The 17,829-nt window shown below is 50.0% G+C and overlaps 2 protein-coding genes across 6 annotated transcripts in view; one reads left to right on the top strand and one right to left on the bottom strand.

Moving 5' to 3' along the window:
- The window catches only part of Cpsf1 (cleavage and polyadenylation specific factor 1), an 11,608-nt gene extending 11,001 nt beyond the window's left edge, over positions 1-607 (top strand). Inside the window, exons 35-37 of one of the 2 annotated variants that reach the window (XM_034516133.2) lie at positions 60-189; positions 260-398; positions 503-607. In XM_034516133.2, the coding sequence (XP_034372024.1) occupies positions 60-189; positions 260-398; positions 503-577 (344 nt within the window). In that variant the 3' untranslated portion in view covers positions 578-607. Of the gene's footprint in view, positions 1-59; positions 190-259; positions 399-477 lie in introns of both variants that reach the window. The other variant, XM_034516132.2, reaches the window with a different exon arrangement.
- On the bottom strand, positions 594-17,829 carry Adck5 (aarF domain containing kinase 5). Of its 4 annotated transcripts, none has more exons than XM_034516134.2 (15): positions 17,672-17,829; positions 8,342-8,445; positions 7,145-7,294; positions 3,230-3,305; positions 2,908-3,108; positions 2,678-2,818; positions 2,486-2,599; positions 2,115-2,246; positions 1,952-2,035; positions 1,793-1,874; positions 1,651-1,729; positions 1,465-1,556; positions 1,137-1,389; positions 950-1,066; positions 594-868 (listed from the first exon to the last, which is right to left on the bottom strand). In XM_034516134.2, exons 1-15 carry the CDS (start codon positions 17,681-17,683, stop codon positions 757-759), a joined length of 1,749 nt encoding a protein of 582 aa, XP_034372025.1. In that variant the 5' UTR covers positions 17,684-17,829; the 3' UTR covers positions 594-756. The 4 variants fall into 4 exon arrangements, with proteins under 4 accessions (XP_034372025.1, XP_034372026.1, XP_076768368.1 ...); XM_034516135.2 differs by lacking the exon at positions 17,672-17,829 and adding an exon at positions 16,769-17,651; XM_076912253.1 differs by lacking the exon at positions 17,672-17,829 and adding an exon at positions 13,773-13,795.

The following is a 17,829-nucleotide window of genomic DNA, read 5'->3' as shown; positions in this document are numbered from 1 at the left end:
GCAGGGGTGTCTAGGGATTGGAGGGGAGGGGCAGCTTGGCTCACACAGCATCTCCTCAGCAACCCTTGATGGTGGCATTGGGCTCCTGCTGCCCATGCAAGAGAAGACATACCGACGACTGCTGATGCTGCAGAATGCACTGACAACCATGCTACCCCACCACGCTGGCCTCAACCCCCGAGCCTTCCGGTGAGTGTGCCCCTTCCCTGGTCTTTCCCTGTACTCCAGATGTGCTCTGACATGTTGTCTACCGCCTCAGAATGCTGCATGTAGACCGGCGCATCCTACAGAATGCTGTGCGCAACGTCCTTGATGGCGAGCTGCTAAACCGCTACCTATACCTCAGCACCATGGAGCGCACTGAGCTGGCCAAGAAGATAGGTACCACGCCTGACATTGTGAGTGATACCCCTTGCCCTAGCCCATCTGCCTCACCTGCCCTTCCCGTCCACACCTTTACCTCTCCATCATCCACAGATCCTGGATGACTTGCTGGAGACAGACCGAGTCACGGCTCACTTCTAACCCTAGGATGCTGCCCTGCTGTTGTACACTTCCCTCTACCCGTTTTGTATAAAACACAAAGAAAACGATTTCTTTCAGACAAGTGTGTAGTCATTGTGTTTAAGAGCCCCATTGTGTCCCCAGTCCAGGCCCCAGGTTGTAGACATCTACACTGGGGCCTGTGCAGTGTGCCCGTGCTGGATGGAAACTCTGTTCGCCCCGGCAGCCTTGCAGTCATTCTGGCTCGGGGAACTACATCTCCAGGTACTGATAGACCTCCTCAGCCTCAGCCTTGGGGGTAAAGCCCAGGCGGACCAGAACACGCAGCATGAGGGCGGTGAGCCGCATGGCTAGGATCTCCAGCCTGGAGAGCAGGAGGAAGGGTCATCAGTTGATGGGGAGCAGACCCGGGCCAGCCACCCATCCAGCCCCCATGTCCACTCACCTCAGAGCCACCTCAAACTTCAGTGCCTCCCAGATGACCTTGATGTGGCGCAGGAGGCTGCTGCTATAAATGCCTTGGTACGCTGCACCCACCAGGCGGCTCCAACCCCAGACAGCACTGCATCAGATACACACATCAGCCTGCTAACCTGCTGAAGCACCTCCTGGCTTCCCCTTGGGTCACCAACCTCTTGGCCATGAGGAAGTAGCGGTCAACGGGGGTCCCCAGGGTTGAGTTGATGGCGCGCACTGTGTTGATGTTTCGCAACACTAGCAGCATGGGCCGCGGCAAAGCCTTGAGCACCTCCATTATGCCATCAAAGTGTTCACGGGCCATGTCCTGCATGTAGGCTGCCTCCTCCCGGCTGATCAGGTGGGAACCCCACAGTTGGCCCAGGCGCACAGGTCGCTGCATGAGCACCTCAGAGAAGAGCATGTAGTCTGTGGAAAAGGCAGGGTTCCTGGGTTGCTGCTCAGTGGCAGGCTTCTGCCTGTTCCACCCTGGCAAACAACTACCTTGGACCCCAAGTGCAGCTGCATGTGTCTTCATTGCAGCATCGTCCCTCAGGATGATGGCCCGCCACAGCTGGCACAGGGAGGATCGGTCCCTGCAGGAAGGCCTTGCTGTGAGCTCCAAGCTCTAAGCTGCAGGAAGAGGGGCCCAAATGAGGCCCGCTCCCCTCATGCCTGGCCCCAGCTTACTTCTCATCCAGGAACTGGTAGAGCCCATGGTCCAGGAGCACCAGCTCTGCTTTTCCATCTGGACCTTTCCGCACCAGAACTAGGAATACAGCATGTCAGCTCAAGCCACCCCTCTGGGATCCCACCCTGGGGACTTTCCTACCATTGCCAGGGTGGGGGTCAGAGTGAATGAAGCCGGTGTGGAATATCTGTTCAGCAAAAGTCTGGATCAGCTTCTTGGCTACCTAGGGAGAACATGGGGAATGTATGTCAGTAACCATTGCCCAGCAGTCCCTGTCCTGCCCCAGCACATGGTACTCACATCCTGCACTGCCAGCCCCCGACTCTTGATGCCCTCCATGTCATTCACCTTACAGCCATCACAGAAGTCGGCTGTCAGCACCCTCTGGGAGAGAGGAAGAGGCTGAGTGAGCTCGGCAGGGTGTGTGCTGCCCTACCCTCAGGGAAAGCTCTACCCAGCCCACCTTGCTGGACCTGTCCCAGTACACCCGAGGGATAACAACATAGTGGAAGTGCTTTAGCTCCTGAGCGCAGCGCTCTGCATTTCGGCCCTCATTCTCGAAGTCCAGCTCCTGGGCCAGGGTCCCCTTCAGGTCCTAGAGGATATGGATGGAGATATGTGTGTGTGTGTGTATATGTATGTATATATGTATATACGTGTGTATATATATACGTGTATGTGTGTGTGTGTGTGTGTGTATATATATATGGATGGATGGATGGATAGATAGATAGATAGATAGATAGATAGATAGATAAGAGATAGATCAGTCAGGTCCAGGTGTAGCATTTACCACTAGATGCCACTCCCCTGCCTGATATGGGTGGCACTGACCTGTAGGACCCAGCTGAAGCCGAAGCTGGGGTGCATGAGCTCCACGAGCCGCAGCAGGAGTTCCAGCGTGTGTACATCCCCATCAAAGCGGTCTCGTAGGTCAATGTACTGTACCTGCAGTGGACCAGGGTTCACTGAAACCCAGGATCACTACTGACCCAGGATCCATCTAAGGTGCAGCAGCATAGATACCTTTACAGCTACAGCAGTGCCATCATGGAGCTTGGCACGGTGCACCTGAGCCAGGCTTGCAGCTGCCATTGGCTCATAGTCAAACTCCTGGAAGAGTTCATTAGGGAGTGCCTGGAAGTCTTCAAGGAACAACTCGTCCACCTGGCAAGAATGTGTACTAGGGGGTCACTGCGGGACTGGTGAGGTAGCCCCCGCTTCCCCATTTCCTCCTTCCCATGAGCTGGGCTCACCTCCCGGAAACCCCGAGTAAGGGCCTTGTCCTCCAGCACACGCAGCGTCTGGATGTACTCGGTTGGCAGCAGGTGGTTGAAGGAGCACAACCCTTGGCCCAGTTTCACATAGAGGCCCCCGTTGCGGATGGCTCCAGCCACCAGGGCGTCAGCCGCACGCTGGTGACACGCAGACATGATCTCCACATACTTCGGGCTGTTCTGACCACAGGCATAGAAGAGAGGCTGGGGACAGATGGCTGGCCACCTCTTGGTCCTCCCAGAACCCACCACCTCCAGTGTTCCCCTCACCCCACTATGTGCTCAGGATATGAGGACAAACCTCTTCCACTCCTCGAAGGACAACATTTGTGTACCACCAGTAGTCCAGGGAGATGAAGAAACCAATCTTCACAGACCTGCAGGTAGAAGCAGCTTAAGTCTCAAGCAGGTTGAAAAGTGGGTTGGTCCTTGTGGGACCCTCTGTTCTAAGCCCAAAATCTGGCCTCTCCTATCATCACCTATATGCAAAGTGAGACTGGGCTGAGGTTCAGTCTCTAGGAACTTGGGTCCTTGTGAGCTCACAGGATACTACCCTACTATTCATGACACTATCCTGAAGGTGCCCAGACAGATGGCTAAGTGCCAGTGGGAAGAAGGATGAGGGCTGTGAGAGGAAGGGGCAGTGACGGGCGTGGCGGCAGCATAATCCCAGGAAGATCACCTGGCAAAATGGAGAAAGAGAAACATCCTCTAGGAATCATGGAAGGGCTGGTGAGATGGCTCAACTAGCCAAGGCATTTGCCACCAAGCCTGCTGACCAGAATTTAATCTCCAGAACCCATGTGGTGAATCAACTCCCCAAATTTGTCCTCAGACCTCCACATGTATTCCATGCTGCATTTTCGCACATATACAATCATTCAATCAATCAATAAATGTGAAAAAATAAAAAAGCCACAGAAGCTGGATCACCCACTACTGTGAGGACCAGGAGTATCCCACTGACATCCTATACTGTAGGCTACAATGGAGGGGGACTCAGGACTCCAGCTGAAGGGGTCGTACAAGGTAGGAGGACGCAAGGTCAAGCCCCTCTGGATAACCTCAGTAGGGTCCCACTTCAGGCTGTTCCACCACAGGAAAGCCCATAACCAAAAAGGTGGCAGGTCGCTGACCTGACATAAAAGGGCTCCTTCTCTTTCTGGAATTTCTCTTCCTTCCCTAGCTATGGAAGCAAGAAAGAAGTCAACCCATACCCAGAAACTGTGAAACGCCACAAACCAGATCTTTCCACTCAGCCCAGCAGTACACAGAAGGCAAGGAGGAACCTGTACTGACTTCCACTCAGAATGTCCTTCTCTAGGCAGTATAGACTTAAAGCTTTAGTACTTTGAGGTAAGGACAGTGGTGAAACCCACAGCAACTGAAGCTGGGCATGTCAGAAACACAAAGGGAACAAACAAGATGGTGACTGGGAAAGAGAGTACCTACTTGAACCTGCCTCTGCTCTCCAGGGCTGGACTTCAAGTGTGAGATGTGTGCACTTACAACACAGCCCCAGCTCTCGACTCCATTGCACCCGCTCCTAAGAGAAAGGCTGACTCCAAGGCTGGGCAGAGAAAGACCAGGACGGGCCTGGAGTATAATATCCTACACTACTAATGCCAGGAAGGGTGAAGAATGCCCTCAAAAGGAGTAGAGCTAAAGGTCATGGGAAGGCTAATGGTGAAATCTGGGTGTAAACATAGGTAGTAAAGCAGAAATGGAAAAGCTTGGAATGGATGACAAAAAAAAAAAAAAAAAAAAAAAAAAAACCAGAACAGTCTTTGCAACAGAACACAGGTGACAGAGTAAATAAAACGGGTGTCTGAGCCCAGACTGGTGTGAATAAACTAATGAATCTGAAAATGGTAGAAAAGAAACTTTACAGGAAGATGCCAAATAGTTAATGTTGAAAAGAGTGACTGAAGTGGAAAAGCACCATCAATAATTCACCCAGAATGTATCAGTGAGAGACATCACAAAGCACAGGTAAATACTGAGGTGACAGAAAAGAAAGCCTGGATTTGGCCAAGTGTGGTGGCGCACACCCTGAGGGGTCTACAGAGGGAGTTCCAGGATAGCCAGGCTATTATACAGAGAAACCCTGTCTGGGGAAAACAAAACAACAACAAAAATTATTGATTTAAGTAACAAACTGAGGTCACGTGTCACTAGGCTGGACCTGGAAGAATCTAAAATATATTACTTCTATGTTCTTTCAGCCAGAAGAGCAGGAAGTACATTAGCCAACTTGACTGGAGGACATACTGGGCAAATCCATCCCAAAGAAAGCCAGACAGTAACTATCCCAACCTCTGGCCCAACAACCCCAGTGGTCCCTCTGCAGTGAACATGGTCCAGGAACAGTATCCTCTGACAAACCTTTATTTGCTCAGCAGACAGCTGCTTAAGGGGCCCTACCTTTGACCCAGGGACCACAAGGAAGGGAGAGGCAAGCAGATCTCTGCGAGTTCAAGACCAGCCAGAAAAAAAAAGGGGTGGGGGCGGGATGTGGATTCATAATCTCTCTGCCTCCTGAATGCTAGAATATACCCCCATTCCTGGTAACATATCCGCATTTACTGTAGCTGTGTAAAAGGATATCCTTGTTTACATAGAGTATGTCCTAAGGCATACGGGTGGAATAACGGAGCACTGGTAACTTATCCTGACACTTCATTTGTTTGCTTTGAGACAGAATTTTACTATACAACGCTGGTTGGTCTGAAGCTCACTGTGTAGCCCAGGCTGGCGTCAACCTCAAAAGATCCAACTGCTCTGCTGGGATTAAAGTGCTGGGATTAAAGGTGTGTACCTCCACACTCAGCCATTTCCAGATATCTGAAATAACTTCAAACAGAGAAGGAAGTAGGGCCAGCTGGCGGCACACCTCAGATCCCCAGGACTCAGGAAACTGAAGTAGGAGGACCCCAAGGTCTGTAAACAACAATGCCTCTCAAAGGTTTAAAAAGAAACTGGGTGGAGTGGGGTGCAGGTGGGAGACCAGAGGCAGAAGAATCTGTAAATTTGAGGCCAGCCTAATGTACTTAAGTTCTAGGCCTGCCAGGGCTACGTAGTAAAACCTTGTCTCCAAACCAAAAAGGGAAAGAGTCAGTATACTTCCAGCCTTTGTTCATGGTGAGCTGCCCTGAGTTATTCCCCAGCTCAGCCCTCCCTTAGGCTCCTCTCAATGGCTGTTCTGTGTTTTGTGGGGCCCTGTATTCAGCCCTGTACCCAGGCCTTCCAGGCCTGGTCCCTAGCAAGGCTTCCAGATAACAAAGAGAACCTGGAGATCCAGGAAACCAATAGTTGAATGTACCCTCAGAGCCTGGCCAAGGCCCAGTTTGGCCCCTAGCAGTGTACCGTGAAGCCCATTTCCCACTAGTCAGAGTGGGCTGCACACGGCAGCTGCCAGGGATCTGCAAGGTCCCTACACAGTGCAGCGACTGCAGCAGAGTTAGAGTAAGATTAGGTTCTGTTCTCAGCAGTGCCAGGGCTGTGAGAGCTCAGGGCCTGCAGAACACAGGAGACAGTGTTTAGCCTGTCAATGGGGATGCCTCAGGGCTCCAGGCAAAACCAATCAGAAGGACAGGTGTGGAGGGCCTCAAGGTTGGAAAGAGGTATCCAACCACAGCCATCTCAGTGATGTTTCTTATGATATGCCTAAGGACCCAGGGATCTAAACCTTTCCTGAGGTGGATCTGGCTCAGAGAGGCAGTAGTGCTTAGAGCTACATGGAGCAAAACGACAGCCTGCACCTCTGCCAGGTCAAAGACATTAAGGTCAAGGCTTCTCTCCTTAACCAAAGGAGAGAATATTAATGTGAATGAGGCTTTTCTCATTAACAAAACAATGAGGCTGGGCTATCAGCTATAGGAATTCCTGCCCTGGAGAGGAAGGAACTTTGCAGAAACCCTTCTGCACTGTGCTAGGAGTGAGGTGGCGGTTCCTAAGCTCTGTGACCGGAGCACCAGGTCTCCCTGGATGGTAGGGTGAGGGCAGCTCCTCTATGTCCGGGGCTGGAGCCCTTACCTTTAAGGCCATGGCTGATCTGGTACAGTCTGTTGAAGTTTTAGTTAGTACAGGTTTTGGGGAACTCTTACAGTTGCACCCCTCCTCCCCCGTGCCCAGTCTATATGCATCCCTTGGAGGACGGGGATATGGAGAAGGCTATTCCATACAAACTCTACCAGGACAGGCATAGCCTGCCTACCTGCCAAAGCGCCAGATACCATCCACTGCAAGCCGCAGCTTCCTCCTCTCCGATGGCTCTGCCAGGAAATAGTGAGCTCCAAGGAGGAAAGGTGTCCCTACCACAGTGGCTGAGAGTATCCTCCCCCACAGCAGCCTGGTTCTTGAGCTCCTGTGGAGACATGTGCAGAGGCTGGAAGTGCTGCTCCCCCACAAGGAAGCTGGGGCCTCAGTTTCCCTCTTTTCTGCCTTTGCAGAACCAATGCTAAGTCCTGTCTATGGGACGCCCACTGCATTCAAGGCCCTTTCACTGGACCCCACAACACACAGATGCTGGAGGAGCACATCTCCTTCGGCTGTCTTGAACCCTGGCCCTGGCCACCAATGTGAAGGGCTCATCAGATCAGTGGAGGTCTGCAGTCTACGAACTGGACCACCATCTCTATCCCCATTATGATGTTGCAAGAGATCCTGAGTGACAGAAAGTGAAAACTGGTAGTCAGCACAACCAAACCAAGCAGGCATGCAGAACAAGGAACAGAACATGGTTCCATATTGCCCACGACAGCCAAGATCCACATATGCTGAACACAGTATCAGCAGGAGCATCGGCCATGTCCACAGCCTCCTGTCTACGTCATGGAACATGAAAAGAAAGGGCCTTCCACTGTGCAGTGGTGCATGCCTTTAATCCCACCACTCTGGAAGCAGAGGCAGGTAGATCTCTGTGAGTTCGAGACCAGCCTGGTATACCGAGTGAGTTCCAGGACAGCCAGGTACACAGAGAAACTCTAAGGAAAAAAAAAAAAAGAAAGAAAGAAAAAAAGGAAGGGAGGGAGGGAAGGGAAGGAAAGGAAGAAAAGCAGAAAGCCTCCCCCACCCCCCAACCCCCGCTCACAGAGCCATGTAGCTCCACTACCCCGTGACACTTCTGCTCTCAATCTCTAAATGAGCCCTGTCTCTTTGATGGAGTGAGCACCTCCATTTCTGGTCCTCCCAACCTGTCTGCTCATCATGAACTTCTTATTAGAAGCCCCTGTCTCTACAGTGTGGTCTCAGGTTCAAGACACCACAGGAAGATACAAACCCAGCAGGAGAAAAGGTCCGGTGTGGGCCTCCCCATCTTTGTGATCCCATGGTCATCTCCCTGCCTGGGAAGGGTGCCTGCCTCTGGCTGGGGGGGGGGGGGGGGGGGGGAGGAGGGGGAATGTCTCGTTACCTTGCCAGCAAGCTCTTGAAGTTTCTCCTGAAGAATATGGCAGGGCATGGCCAGGGCTTCTGCCTGCTCTGCAGCAGGGTGGAGTGGAAGTAGCACAGTCGCATCTGTGAAGAAGGAAGACAGCGAGGGTTAGCAGAGACAGGGACACAGCCCATGCTCTGGCACTGCCTGGCACCTACACAGGTCTGGAGCAAACTCTCCCTCAATGAGGGCTATCCATGCTTCCAGGGTTCCAGGCAGGAAGCTGGCTAGATACCAGCCTCAGCAATGAAGATGCAGGCTGCCTACTGGATGAGAAAGCTGAAGGCAGGAGAGGGCAGACATTCTGGAAAATTCCTCCTCTCTGAGGGAAGAAAGTGTATCCTGACCGGGCTTGTCTGTGGGAAGGCCCAGCATCACATATGTGGTGGCACCTTTAACCTGGCATTTACTATTGCATTTACTATTTCTTGGTGCTGATACCACTAACCAGTGACCACAGGAAGTAGGCCACAGCATGGGAGAAGTTTCAGCAAATGCCCACTCACCAATTCTAAGAGGGTAGTCTTACAGAAGTGGCTTTTGTGTTGGACCCTGTTCTAAAAGCAAAAGGTTCATGGACAGCTGACACTGGACATCTGGGCCAAAGCCACAGCTGGGGAACCATGGGTCCAACGAGACAGTGTCAGCGGCCGTTTAGCTAAGTGAACATGATTTGCCCATCAAGTTAACTGTCTGCTAAATTATGATGCTTATATCCATAGATTAGTGCTACTATCACCACTGATCAGAGAAGCTTCTTGTGGCAGTGGGCACAATAACTGCAGAGTCATAACCGGTCACAGAGCCAAAAATACGTAAGTGAGTGTCTTGGCTTTAAGCGGGACAGCTATAATCAGTCCTACCCATCCAAAGCGCAGAAACGCTACTGGAGAGGAGTGAGAACCCGAGGATGGGGTAGAGCTCTGTGGAATGCTCTTCTTTGGGCCTGACATGGCTACGGTACTCCTGAAAGCATGGCAGCTGTGACTGCCTGCGTAAGACTTGTGTAAGACTGAACCTATCAAAATAGCCTGTTACAAAGAAAGTGACTTAGCAGTGAACCAGTGGTAAGGGCCCGTGCTTCAGTGACCCATGGTGGTGACTGTAATGAAATTCACTGGTCACACACCACACACACATGCATGCATGCACACACACATGCACACATGCACACACACATGTACACATATGCACACGCATGTATGCACACATGCATACACACATGCACGCACACGCATACACATGCATGCACACACACGTGCACACATGCACGCAAGCATGCAGAGGCACACACACACATGCATGGACACACACATGCATACATATGTACACATGCACACACATGTATGCACACATGCATACATGCACATACACACGCACGCACACACACATGCATATATACATATGTGCATGCACACATGCACACATACACACACAGAAGCACACACATGCATACATACACACATACACACACACATAGGCGGACACACACACACACACACACACACACACACACACACGAGACCTGAGAATAGAAAGTGCACTAGTTGCAAAGAGAATCACTAGTGTAGGAAGAGGGTAATGGAGAACAAAGGAAGTGAACACAGTTAAATGCATTAGACTCATGTCTCAAAATGTCAGAGTGGAATTCATTATTATGGGCTGGCCATGGTGTCCCACGCCTTCAATCCTAACAACAGAGGAGAAAAGGCAGGTAGATCTCTGACTTAGAAGCCAGTCTGGTCTACAGAGCAAGTTCAAGGCCCAGGGCTATACAATGAGACTCTGCTTCAAAACAAAACAAAACAAAACAAAACACAATGGGGTGGGACAGATGGTTTAGTGGTGAAGAACACTGTTCATCCAGGTTTGAGTCCCAACACCCACAACTATCTAAAACTGGAATCTGTTGTCCTCTTCTGGCCTCCACAGGAACCAGGCACACATGGGGTACACAGCCATGCAAACAAAACACCCGTATACATAAAATTAATTTTTTTAAACTTTTTTTTTTTTTTCAAGACAGAGGTTTCTCTGTGTGGCCCTGGCTGTCCTGGAACTCACTTGGTAGACCAGGTTGGACTTGAACTCACAGAGATCTGCCTGCCTCCGCCTCCCGAGGGCTGGTTTAAAGGATTAAAGGTGTGCGCCACTACTGCCAGGCAAATTTTTTAAACTTTAACTGCCTCTGCTTTGATTAAAGGGGTGCGTGAAGCTAGAGAGATGGCCCAGTAGTTTAGAGTACCTCCTGCTCTTCCAGAGGACCACAGTTCAGTTCCCAGCACCCACTGGGCTGCTTACAACTGCTATACCTCCAGCTCCAGGGGATCCAAGCCTCTAGTGTCCAAGGACTAGAAACATGTATACACACCCACATGCAAACTTATAAACACCCTCACATGTAAATAGTAATAATAAATCTTTTTAAAAATGTATGTATTAGCACATCTGGCAATAAAATATTAAAATAGATAAATACATGAATGAATAAATAAAAACAAAGATAAGCAGGCATGGTTGTGCATACTTTAATCCCAGCACTTGAGAGGCAGAGGCAGGTAGATCTTGAGTTTGAAGCCATCCTGATCTACAGAGTGAGTTCCAGGACAGCCAGGGCAACAGAATGAGACTCTGTTTCAAAAGAAAAAAGATACAAGGAGCTTAAAAAAACCTACTGAGAACCCAGAGGCAGAACACTGGGGACCTGCACTGGAGAACTGTGGAAGTGGACCTGAGAGACACTCACAGACACCCTGGGACAAGACTACTTAGAAAAGCACTATTGCTCTTGGGCACATGTTGATAATCTCAGTTTCCCAGTCTTCTCTTAAGATGGGGTCTCACTGTGTTGCTGTGGCTAGCTTCACACTGCAGAGCTCATGAAGTCCTCCTGGCTTGGCTTCTAAGTAACAAGGACCACAGGCCATTGCATCATGTTCCTGACCTTTAACAGTGACACTCTCTAGATATTCAGGGTTTAATGTTCAGAGTACAATGTGTCATTACCCACAAGGCAGACATGAACATTTTCTCCAACACTGAACCAAATCCACAGGTTCTAGGTGTTTTCTGGCCGAGGCACACTGGCTTGCTAATAATGAAAATAACACAGAAGTTATTTTCTGGGAGGATCTGTCTCCCAGAAAATCCCACTGACTGAACTCTCAGCTCTGCAAGACCAGATGCAGCAGGCCTTGGTCTTCAAGGAGAGGCTCAAAGAGTAACCCAGGAAGACGGGTGACCTTTAGGTACCATCAACCGGGCAGTTCCTGGCAGGAGGTGGCTTTAGCTGCCTCCCGTACCAATGGCAGTATAGGAGAGGAGACCTGAAGAATGGGGACTGTATAGTGTTAAGAGCAGGAACTGGGGCGTAATTACAGTCCAGTCATGACTCAGCTGGGGCCTAGGGCCCAGATCCTCCCATTGTCACACTAAACTGGCGTTAGCAGTTGTTTCTAAAGAGTAAGAGGTAGACCCCATAAAACTGGAAAATGGAATTTTGACTCAGAGTGGGGGTATCTGCAATTAGGCAGGATCTAAGGGGTCCCACAGTTATCTGCAATGAGGAAGTTAAGGGGAGTGGGCCAAGAACCCCAATAGAATACAAGACCACTCCCTGCCAACTGGAGGTACAGTGATTCTATCTCATGATTGATGCCTGCTTCTCCAGCTCTCTTTTCCTTCTAGTCTCTCTCTCCCTCTCCCCCACCCTCACTTTTTGAGACAGGGTTTCTCTGTCTAGCCTTGCCTCTCTTAAAGCAAACTTGTTCTATAAACCAGACTGGCCTCGAACTCAAGAGATCTGCCTGCTTCTGCCTCCCAAGTGCTGTGACTAAAGGCGTGCACCATGAGTGCCTGGCTCCTTCCAGGGTTTTTGTTTGTTTGTTTTTTGGTTTTGTTTGTTTGTTTGTTTTGTTTTTCAAGACAGGGTTTCTTTGTGTAGTCCTGGCTGTCCTGGAACTCACTCTGTAGACCAGGCTGGCCTCAAACTCAGAAATCTGCCTGCCTCTGCCTCCCAAGTGCTGGGATTAAAGGCATGCACCACCACTGTCCGGCTCCTTCCAGTTTTTTAAAATTTTTATTTACTTATCTTATGCGTGTGAGTGTTTTGTCTGAAATATATGTCTGGCACCACATAAATGCCTGGTACCATGAAGGACAGAAGAGGGCATCAGATCCCCTAGGCCTGGAGTTACACAGAATTAGGAGCTACTATGGGGGTGCTAGGAATTAAACTTGAGTTCTTTTGAATAGCAGCCAGTGTTCTTAACCACTGAGCCATCTCTCTAGCCCTTCCTCCAGGGATCTGAGAGACAGAGTATATGCCATGAGTGTATCTGACGGCGCTCACAAGAGGCTGGAGCATTAGATCCCTGAGAGCCAGACTTATAGGTGGTTGTAAACAGGAAATTCTCTCTCTCTCTTTTTTTTTTTTTTTTTGGTTTTTGCTTTTGTTTTTTTTTGAGACAGGGTTTCTCTGTGTAGTCCTGGCTGTCCTGGAACTCACTGTGTAGACCAGGCTGGCCTTGAACTCAGAGATCCACCTGCCTCTACCTCCCAAGTGCTGGGATTAAAGGCATGCGCCACCACCGCCTGGCTCAAAAAGATATTTTTAAAAAATTAAGTATTAAAACATCTAGGCCAACCACAACAAAACCTCAATTTCAAGTAGGAAATCCACTTATTAATAATGGGTATATTCAGGGACTGGAGAGATGGCTCAGATGTTAAAGGCTAGGCTCATAACCAAAACTAACAGGTAGATTCAGGTAGTGGGTACCAACAGTTAAGCACATATACCAATCGATTAGGTTAATAGCACTGTTGTTGCTGCTCAATGATGCAGGAATGAGATGGTAGACACTAACAGGCAGGCAGGTGCTAACTACTCTGACTCCATACACACGAGGAAACAGTCCCTACTCAGTGAATATATATATACTCCTATACTGAAGAAAAACAACAGTCACCTGTAATTCCAGCACGCAGTGGGCCAGGCAAAGAGAACCATTGAAAGTTCAAGGGCCAGTCAGGGCTACACAGTGTTTGAGGCCAGCCTGGTATACAAAGGTACACCCCTGTCTCAGAGTGAAAGTAAAAAGGGCCAAGTGTACACGAGACCTGCACAATCTCCAGTGGCACAAGGGGAGAACAAGTTACAGATTTTCTCTAATATCAAAACCCCTGGTCTGAGAGAGCACTCTGCGAATAAAGCAGCTGTTTTATGGCAGAGGCACTAATCTGAGGTGATGCTGTGCCTAGCCTATCTGCCATCGGTCACAGACTCTACTATGACCTGACATGGGGAAATCGTGCGTTTCCAGTTTTTTGTCTTTTGAGATGGGGGGGTCTCACTGTAGCCCAGGCTGTTACAGAAGAAGGGGCTTTGGAGGCTAGGGATGCTACTCACGTGTGCAGGGCAAGTGCAGCTCCTGGCTTGTTGCGGAGCCCTGGGTAACTCTGGAGAGGCTCTCGGCTGTGGCACTTAGCTATTGACTGGAGCTCATCTTCCTTAATAAACCTCAGACTCTTGCTTTGAAAAGTATGGCTTCCGGCACAACTACAGAGTGAATTCAGCTCCCAAAACTATTTGCAAGCCCTTGGAACAGTGCCAACACATACCAAACAGTATGAATGTGTGTCCAGCAGGCCAGCACCAAGGCCACAGTGGGATCAAGGATTCCCCACACAGCACTCCAAGGCCCTGTTCCTGTGCCAGTTCCCTGTTGGGCCCAATGCCTGCTGCTCTCTCCAGCTACCCAGATGACAATGCTCATTCTTGCTTTCCAGACTGAACTGTTTATTGAGGGTCAGCTTCCCACTGCTTTGCTCTTTCCTTTTCTTTCTTTCTCTCCCCACGCCCAACCCCCAGAAAGGGTTTCTTTATGTAACCTTGGCTGCCCTGGAACTCCCTCTGTGGACCAGGCTGACTCAAACTCAAGGAGATCTGCCTGCCTCTGCCTCCCACAAGGTGTGCACTTCCACCGCCCAGCTCTCACTTCTTTCCCAATAGGGGTTAAAAAGGTTTACTTCTCTGAAAAATGAGACCATTTACAACACATGCAGACAGGTCACACAATGAGAATGCAGAGAGACTTTCACTAACTGGGGCAAAGGGTGGGAGAGGACTGGCTGGGAACTTCAAAGGGGCCACTGAATCAGGCGTGTCACCGCTGAGAACACAGAAGTATGGAATGACAGACAGACAGACATGATCCACAAACTGTTAGGAACAGACCGGAAGCTGAGAGAGTAAGACAGAAACATCTGAAACATCTACCCAAGACAACAGAAGCCCAGAAACCTCCCACATTGCAGCTCTTCTCTACTCACAAAAACCTGCCCAGGTTCATAGGCTGAATGGAGCACAAAGCCCAACCTTATGCCAGGGCTGAGTGGGAAGGGCCTGCAGATGGGGCCCTATGCTGACCTAAAAGAGGTAGCCCAGAGCTTCAAGCTGAGAAAGCTCACTCAAAATCGCCCACCCAGAAAGGTAAAAAGTTCTTCAGAAAGACTCAGAACAGTACCAGGAGGCTTGTCTGCAAAAAAGCCTGTGTTACCTCAGCCAAGCCATTAGTTAGGTATCAGTGGCCCCTTGGGTTTTCTGGTGACGTAAAAATCTAGATGGCACCTCACACTGAAGGCATATTGCAGAGGGGACAAAGTCAGGCCAGCTAGTCCCCTGGAAGGGGACCTCTGTCACACCCCTCTTGTAGATGTGCACACTCAGAACTTGAATGCCAGAATGGTCCATGTTGGTGTTTATTATACAAGAGACTCTGACTTTCAGTGACTGGCTACCACTGTCAGGGCTCTGGTGAGGAAACAGAGGCTGAAGCACACTGCCTTCTCCCCCACTGCCGGCATGGTGCAAATGGCTCTTGCAAGCCAGTCCCTCCCCCTGTCAGGCTGCCTCTTATCCTTCCCCACAAACAAAGATTCTTTTAGAAGGCACCGGTTAGTGCCCTCTGCCCTACCAGGATTCATCCACAGTAAAGAGTCACAGCCAGGTAAGAGATGCCAGTCTGCCTTTGGGCATGACGTCAAGTAGATAAAGCCTTGTGTTGAAAACTCCAGAGCTACCACCCTGGGTTATTGCCAAGGTTACTCAAATGCCTGGTCCTTCTGAGATAGGATACCCTGAACCCTTTAAGCTATCTTCTGAAATATCCATCAATTGAGAAAGAATCTGAGTCCCCAAAAAGGCAGAGGAGGCCAAGCCTACAGTCAGACTTGCCAAAAACGCAAACAAATTCCAAACAAGAGCAGGTCTGGGGTTTCTGGTTCCTGACTCTGTTCCATGACTGTGAAGAAAAATGAAGGCAGGAGATAAGGTCAAGGAGGAGTGTCCTCTGGGGCAGAACAAGGCCACAGGGGCAGGGAAGTGCAAAAGACTCAGATAAGAGGCTTAAAGATACAGTTTGCTCAAGCGCTGCCTGCAGTGCTATTGAGTTGAAGTTAAACATTATATTATATAAACAGCAATGGGGGGGGGGGGATATGGGAGAGGGAATACAAACTTTACCTTGAGGTGAACCCAGAGTCTTATGTCTCTGTCTACCATTACCCTTCTCTCCAGGTCCCTGCGATGTCCACAGCTTTGCTGGCTACAGGAGCCCAGAACGAAGCCCCCACACTGCTGGCAAACAGACAAAGATAGTGTCCTATCCGTACATTTCTCTCACCAGGAGAATACTGCCCTGGTATACTAGAGCAGGTCCATACTCACCAGCCTGTGGTGATGCTGACCTGCAACTGTCACACAGCCCCTTCACATCTGTCTTTCAGTGTAAACAGAGTGACATACAGAGGTTCTCTGCACCTAGTTCTTGTGGGTTTGTTTTGGATTTTTTTCCTTGGGTTTTTTTTTTTTTTTTTTTTTTTTTTTTTTTTCCCACTATGTGGCTTGGAACTCCCTATGTAGATCAGACTGACCTTGGACTCACAGAAATCCTCCTGCCTCTGCCTTCTAAATGCCACTTGCCACCATGCCTGGTAGTTTTCAGCCTTTTGACAGAGAAGGAATGTGTACACAGTCTGTCTGCAGAAAGAAACATTCTACCAGAGTTCCCTCCTGTGACTGCATGAAGCACCAAAATCATGCTCTACGGAGAAGCCTCCAGCTAGACACAGAGAGCTAGAGGATGTCCATATAAGCCAGCGGCAGCATGCACCATGAAAACACTGTCAAGACTCAGGATAGGGCCCTAAAAAAATGTAACTAGACTATGACCTTTAATAGGATAGCCCAAGGCACCTCAACAGGAAATTGAGACACAGAACATTTCCCAAAGTTAGTAGGTGACAGACTAGGGATTTGAGCTAGAGGGAGTGGACTTGTCACCAGGAACCTGGAAGGACTCCACTGTACTGTGAAGCAACTCCTAGTCAGAGGTTAAAACTCACCTTTCCAGTAAGGTGGTGGGGTACACAAATGTACAGCTTTACTCCCAGCACTCGGGTGGCCGAGGCAGACAGGATTTCTGTGAATTTGTGGTCAGTATAGCCAGGCAGTGGTATCGTATGGCTTTGATCCCAGCAGAGGACTTCTGATTTGGAAGCCAGCCTGGTCTACTAGAGCTAGTTCCAGGACAGCCAGGGTTGTTACAAAGAGAAACCCTGTCTCAAAAAGACAAAACAGAACAAACTCCCCAGGGCCGTCTGGAGGTTTAAGTGACAAGTGATACAGATATGTGTAAAAGTTTGCAGCTGTAAAGGGCTGTGTTAAAGGCCAGCACGTGTCTCCGACCGACAGGACTCCATCAGAAAGCACACGCCCGGCAGGGCTGCACATTGCAAGCCAAAAGTTAACCCAACTCCTTGTCTATCGTTATCTAAACGTACAAGGCCAGATATACTAGAAAAACAACTTCGGAGAAGTTTAAAAACAACACAACTGAAGAAGGTCCATATTCCAAGGGCAGGGAATAGACAAGGCCACTTCCAGGGCCAGAACTAGGAGCTAAGGAAGCGAGGGCATGCTAACCCAGCGGGCATCATGGGGTTGTCTCCCTCCTAGAAGTAGAGTACAGAGCAGCTTCCCGTGGAAGACTTGAGGGATGCGTTGAGGAAAGAGGCAGGAAGAGAGGACCCTGGAGTAAGGTTAAATGATGCTGAGACTTCCCAAAGGCTCTGAGGTAAAAAGGGAAACCGGGGATCTGAGAGTTCTCTAAAGCTTTGAGGTCGATGGGCAGGGCCCGGGCCTGGGTTGGGTCCAGAACCTCCGGGTACAGAGATAGACCTCAACGCAGGGATGCGGAGAGCAGAGTCAGAGCCCAGGTCCAGGGCGTGCGGGGACAGGGTCCTCACCGGCCGCCACATGTCCCCGGCAGTGCTCTCTTCCCGGTTTCTCCGCAGACGTCCCGGGTGCCCAGCCGAGCCCGCGAAAGAGTGGACAACGCGCTTGCGCACCGGCCCACACTCTCCGCACAGACCTGGGTAGAGTGGAATGGCCACGCCCCCAAGAC

The sequence above is a fragment of the Arvicanthis niloticus genome, chromosome 13 (assembly GCF_011762505.2).
Source record: "Arvicanthis niloticus isolate mArvNil1 chromosome 13, mArvNil1.pat.X, whole genome shotgun sequence".
Taxonomy (NCBI): Eukaryota; Metazoa; Chordata; class Mammalia; order Rodentia; family Muridae; genus Arvicanthis; species Arvicanthis niloticus.
The sequence above is the reverse complement of the archived record's forward strand: the minus strand, read 5'-3'. Positions and strand labels throughout refer to the sequence as shown.

Excerpts from the sequence above, each read along its gene's own strand:
- Adck5 (XM_034516134.2), bottom strand. Across the intron at positions 7,295-8,341 it reads TTCAAGAGCTTGCTGGCAAG|GAGCTCAAGAACCAGGCTGC; the intron begins GTAACGAGACAT and ends ATGTCTCCACAG. Across the intron at positions 2,819-2,907 it reads TTACTCGGGGTTTCCGGGAG|GTGGACGAGTTGTTCCTTGA; the intron begins GTGAGCCCAGCT and ends CATTCTTGCCAG.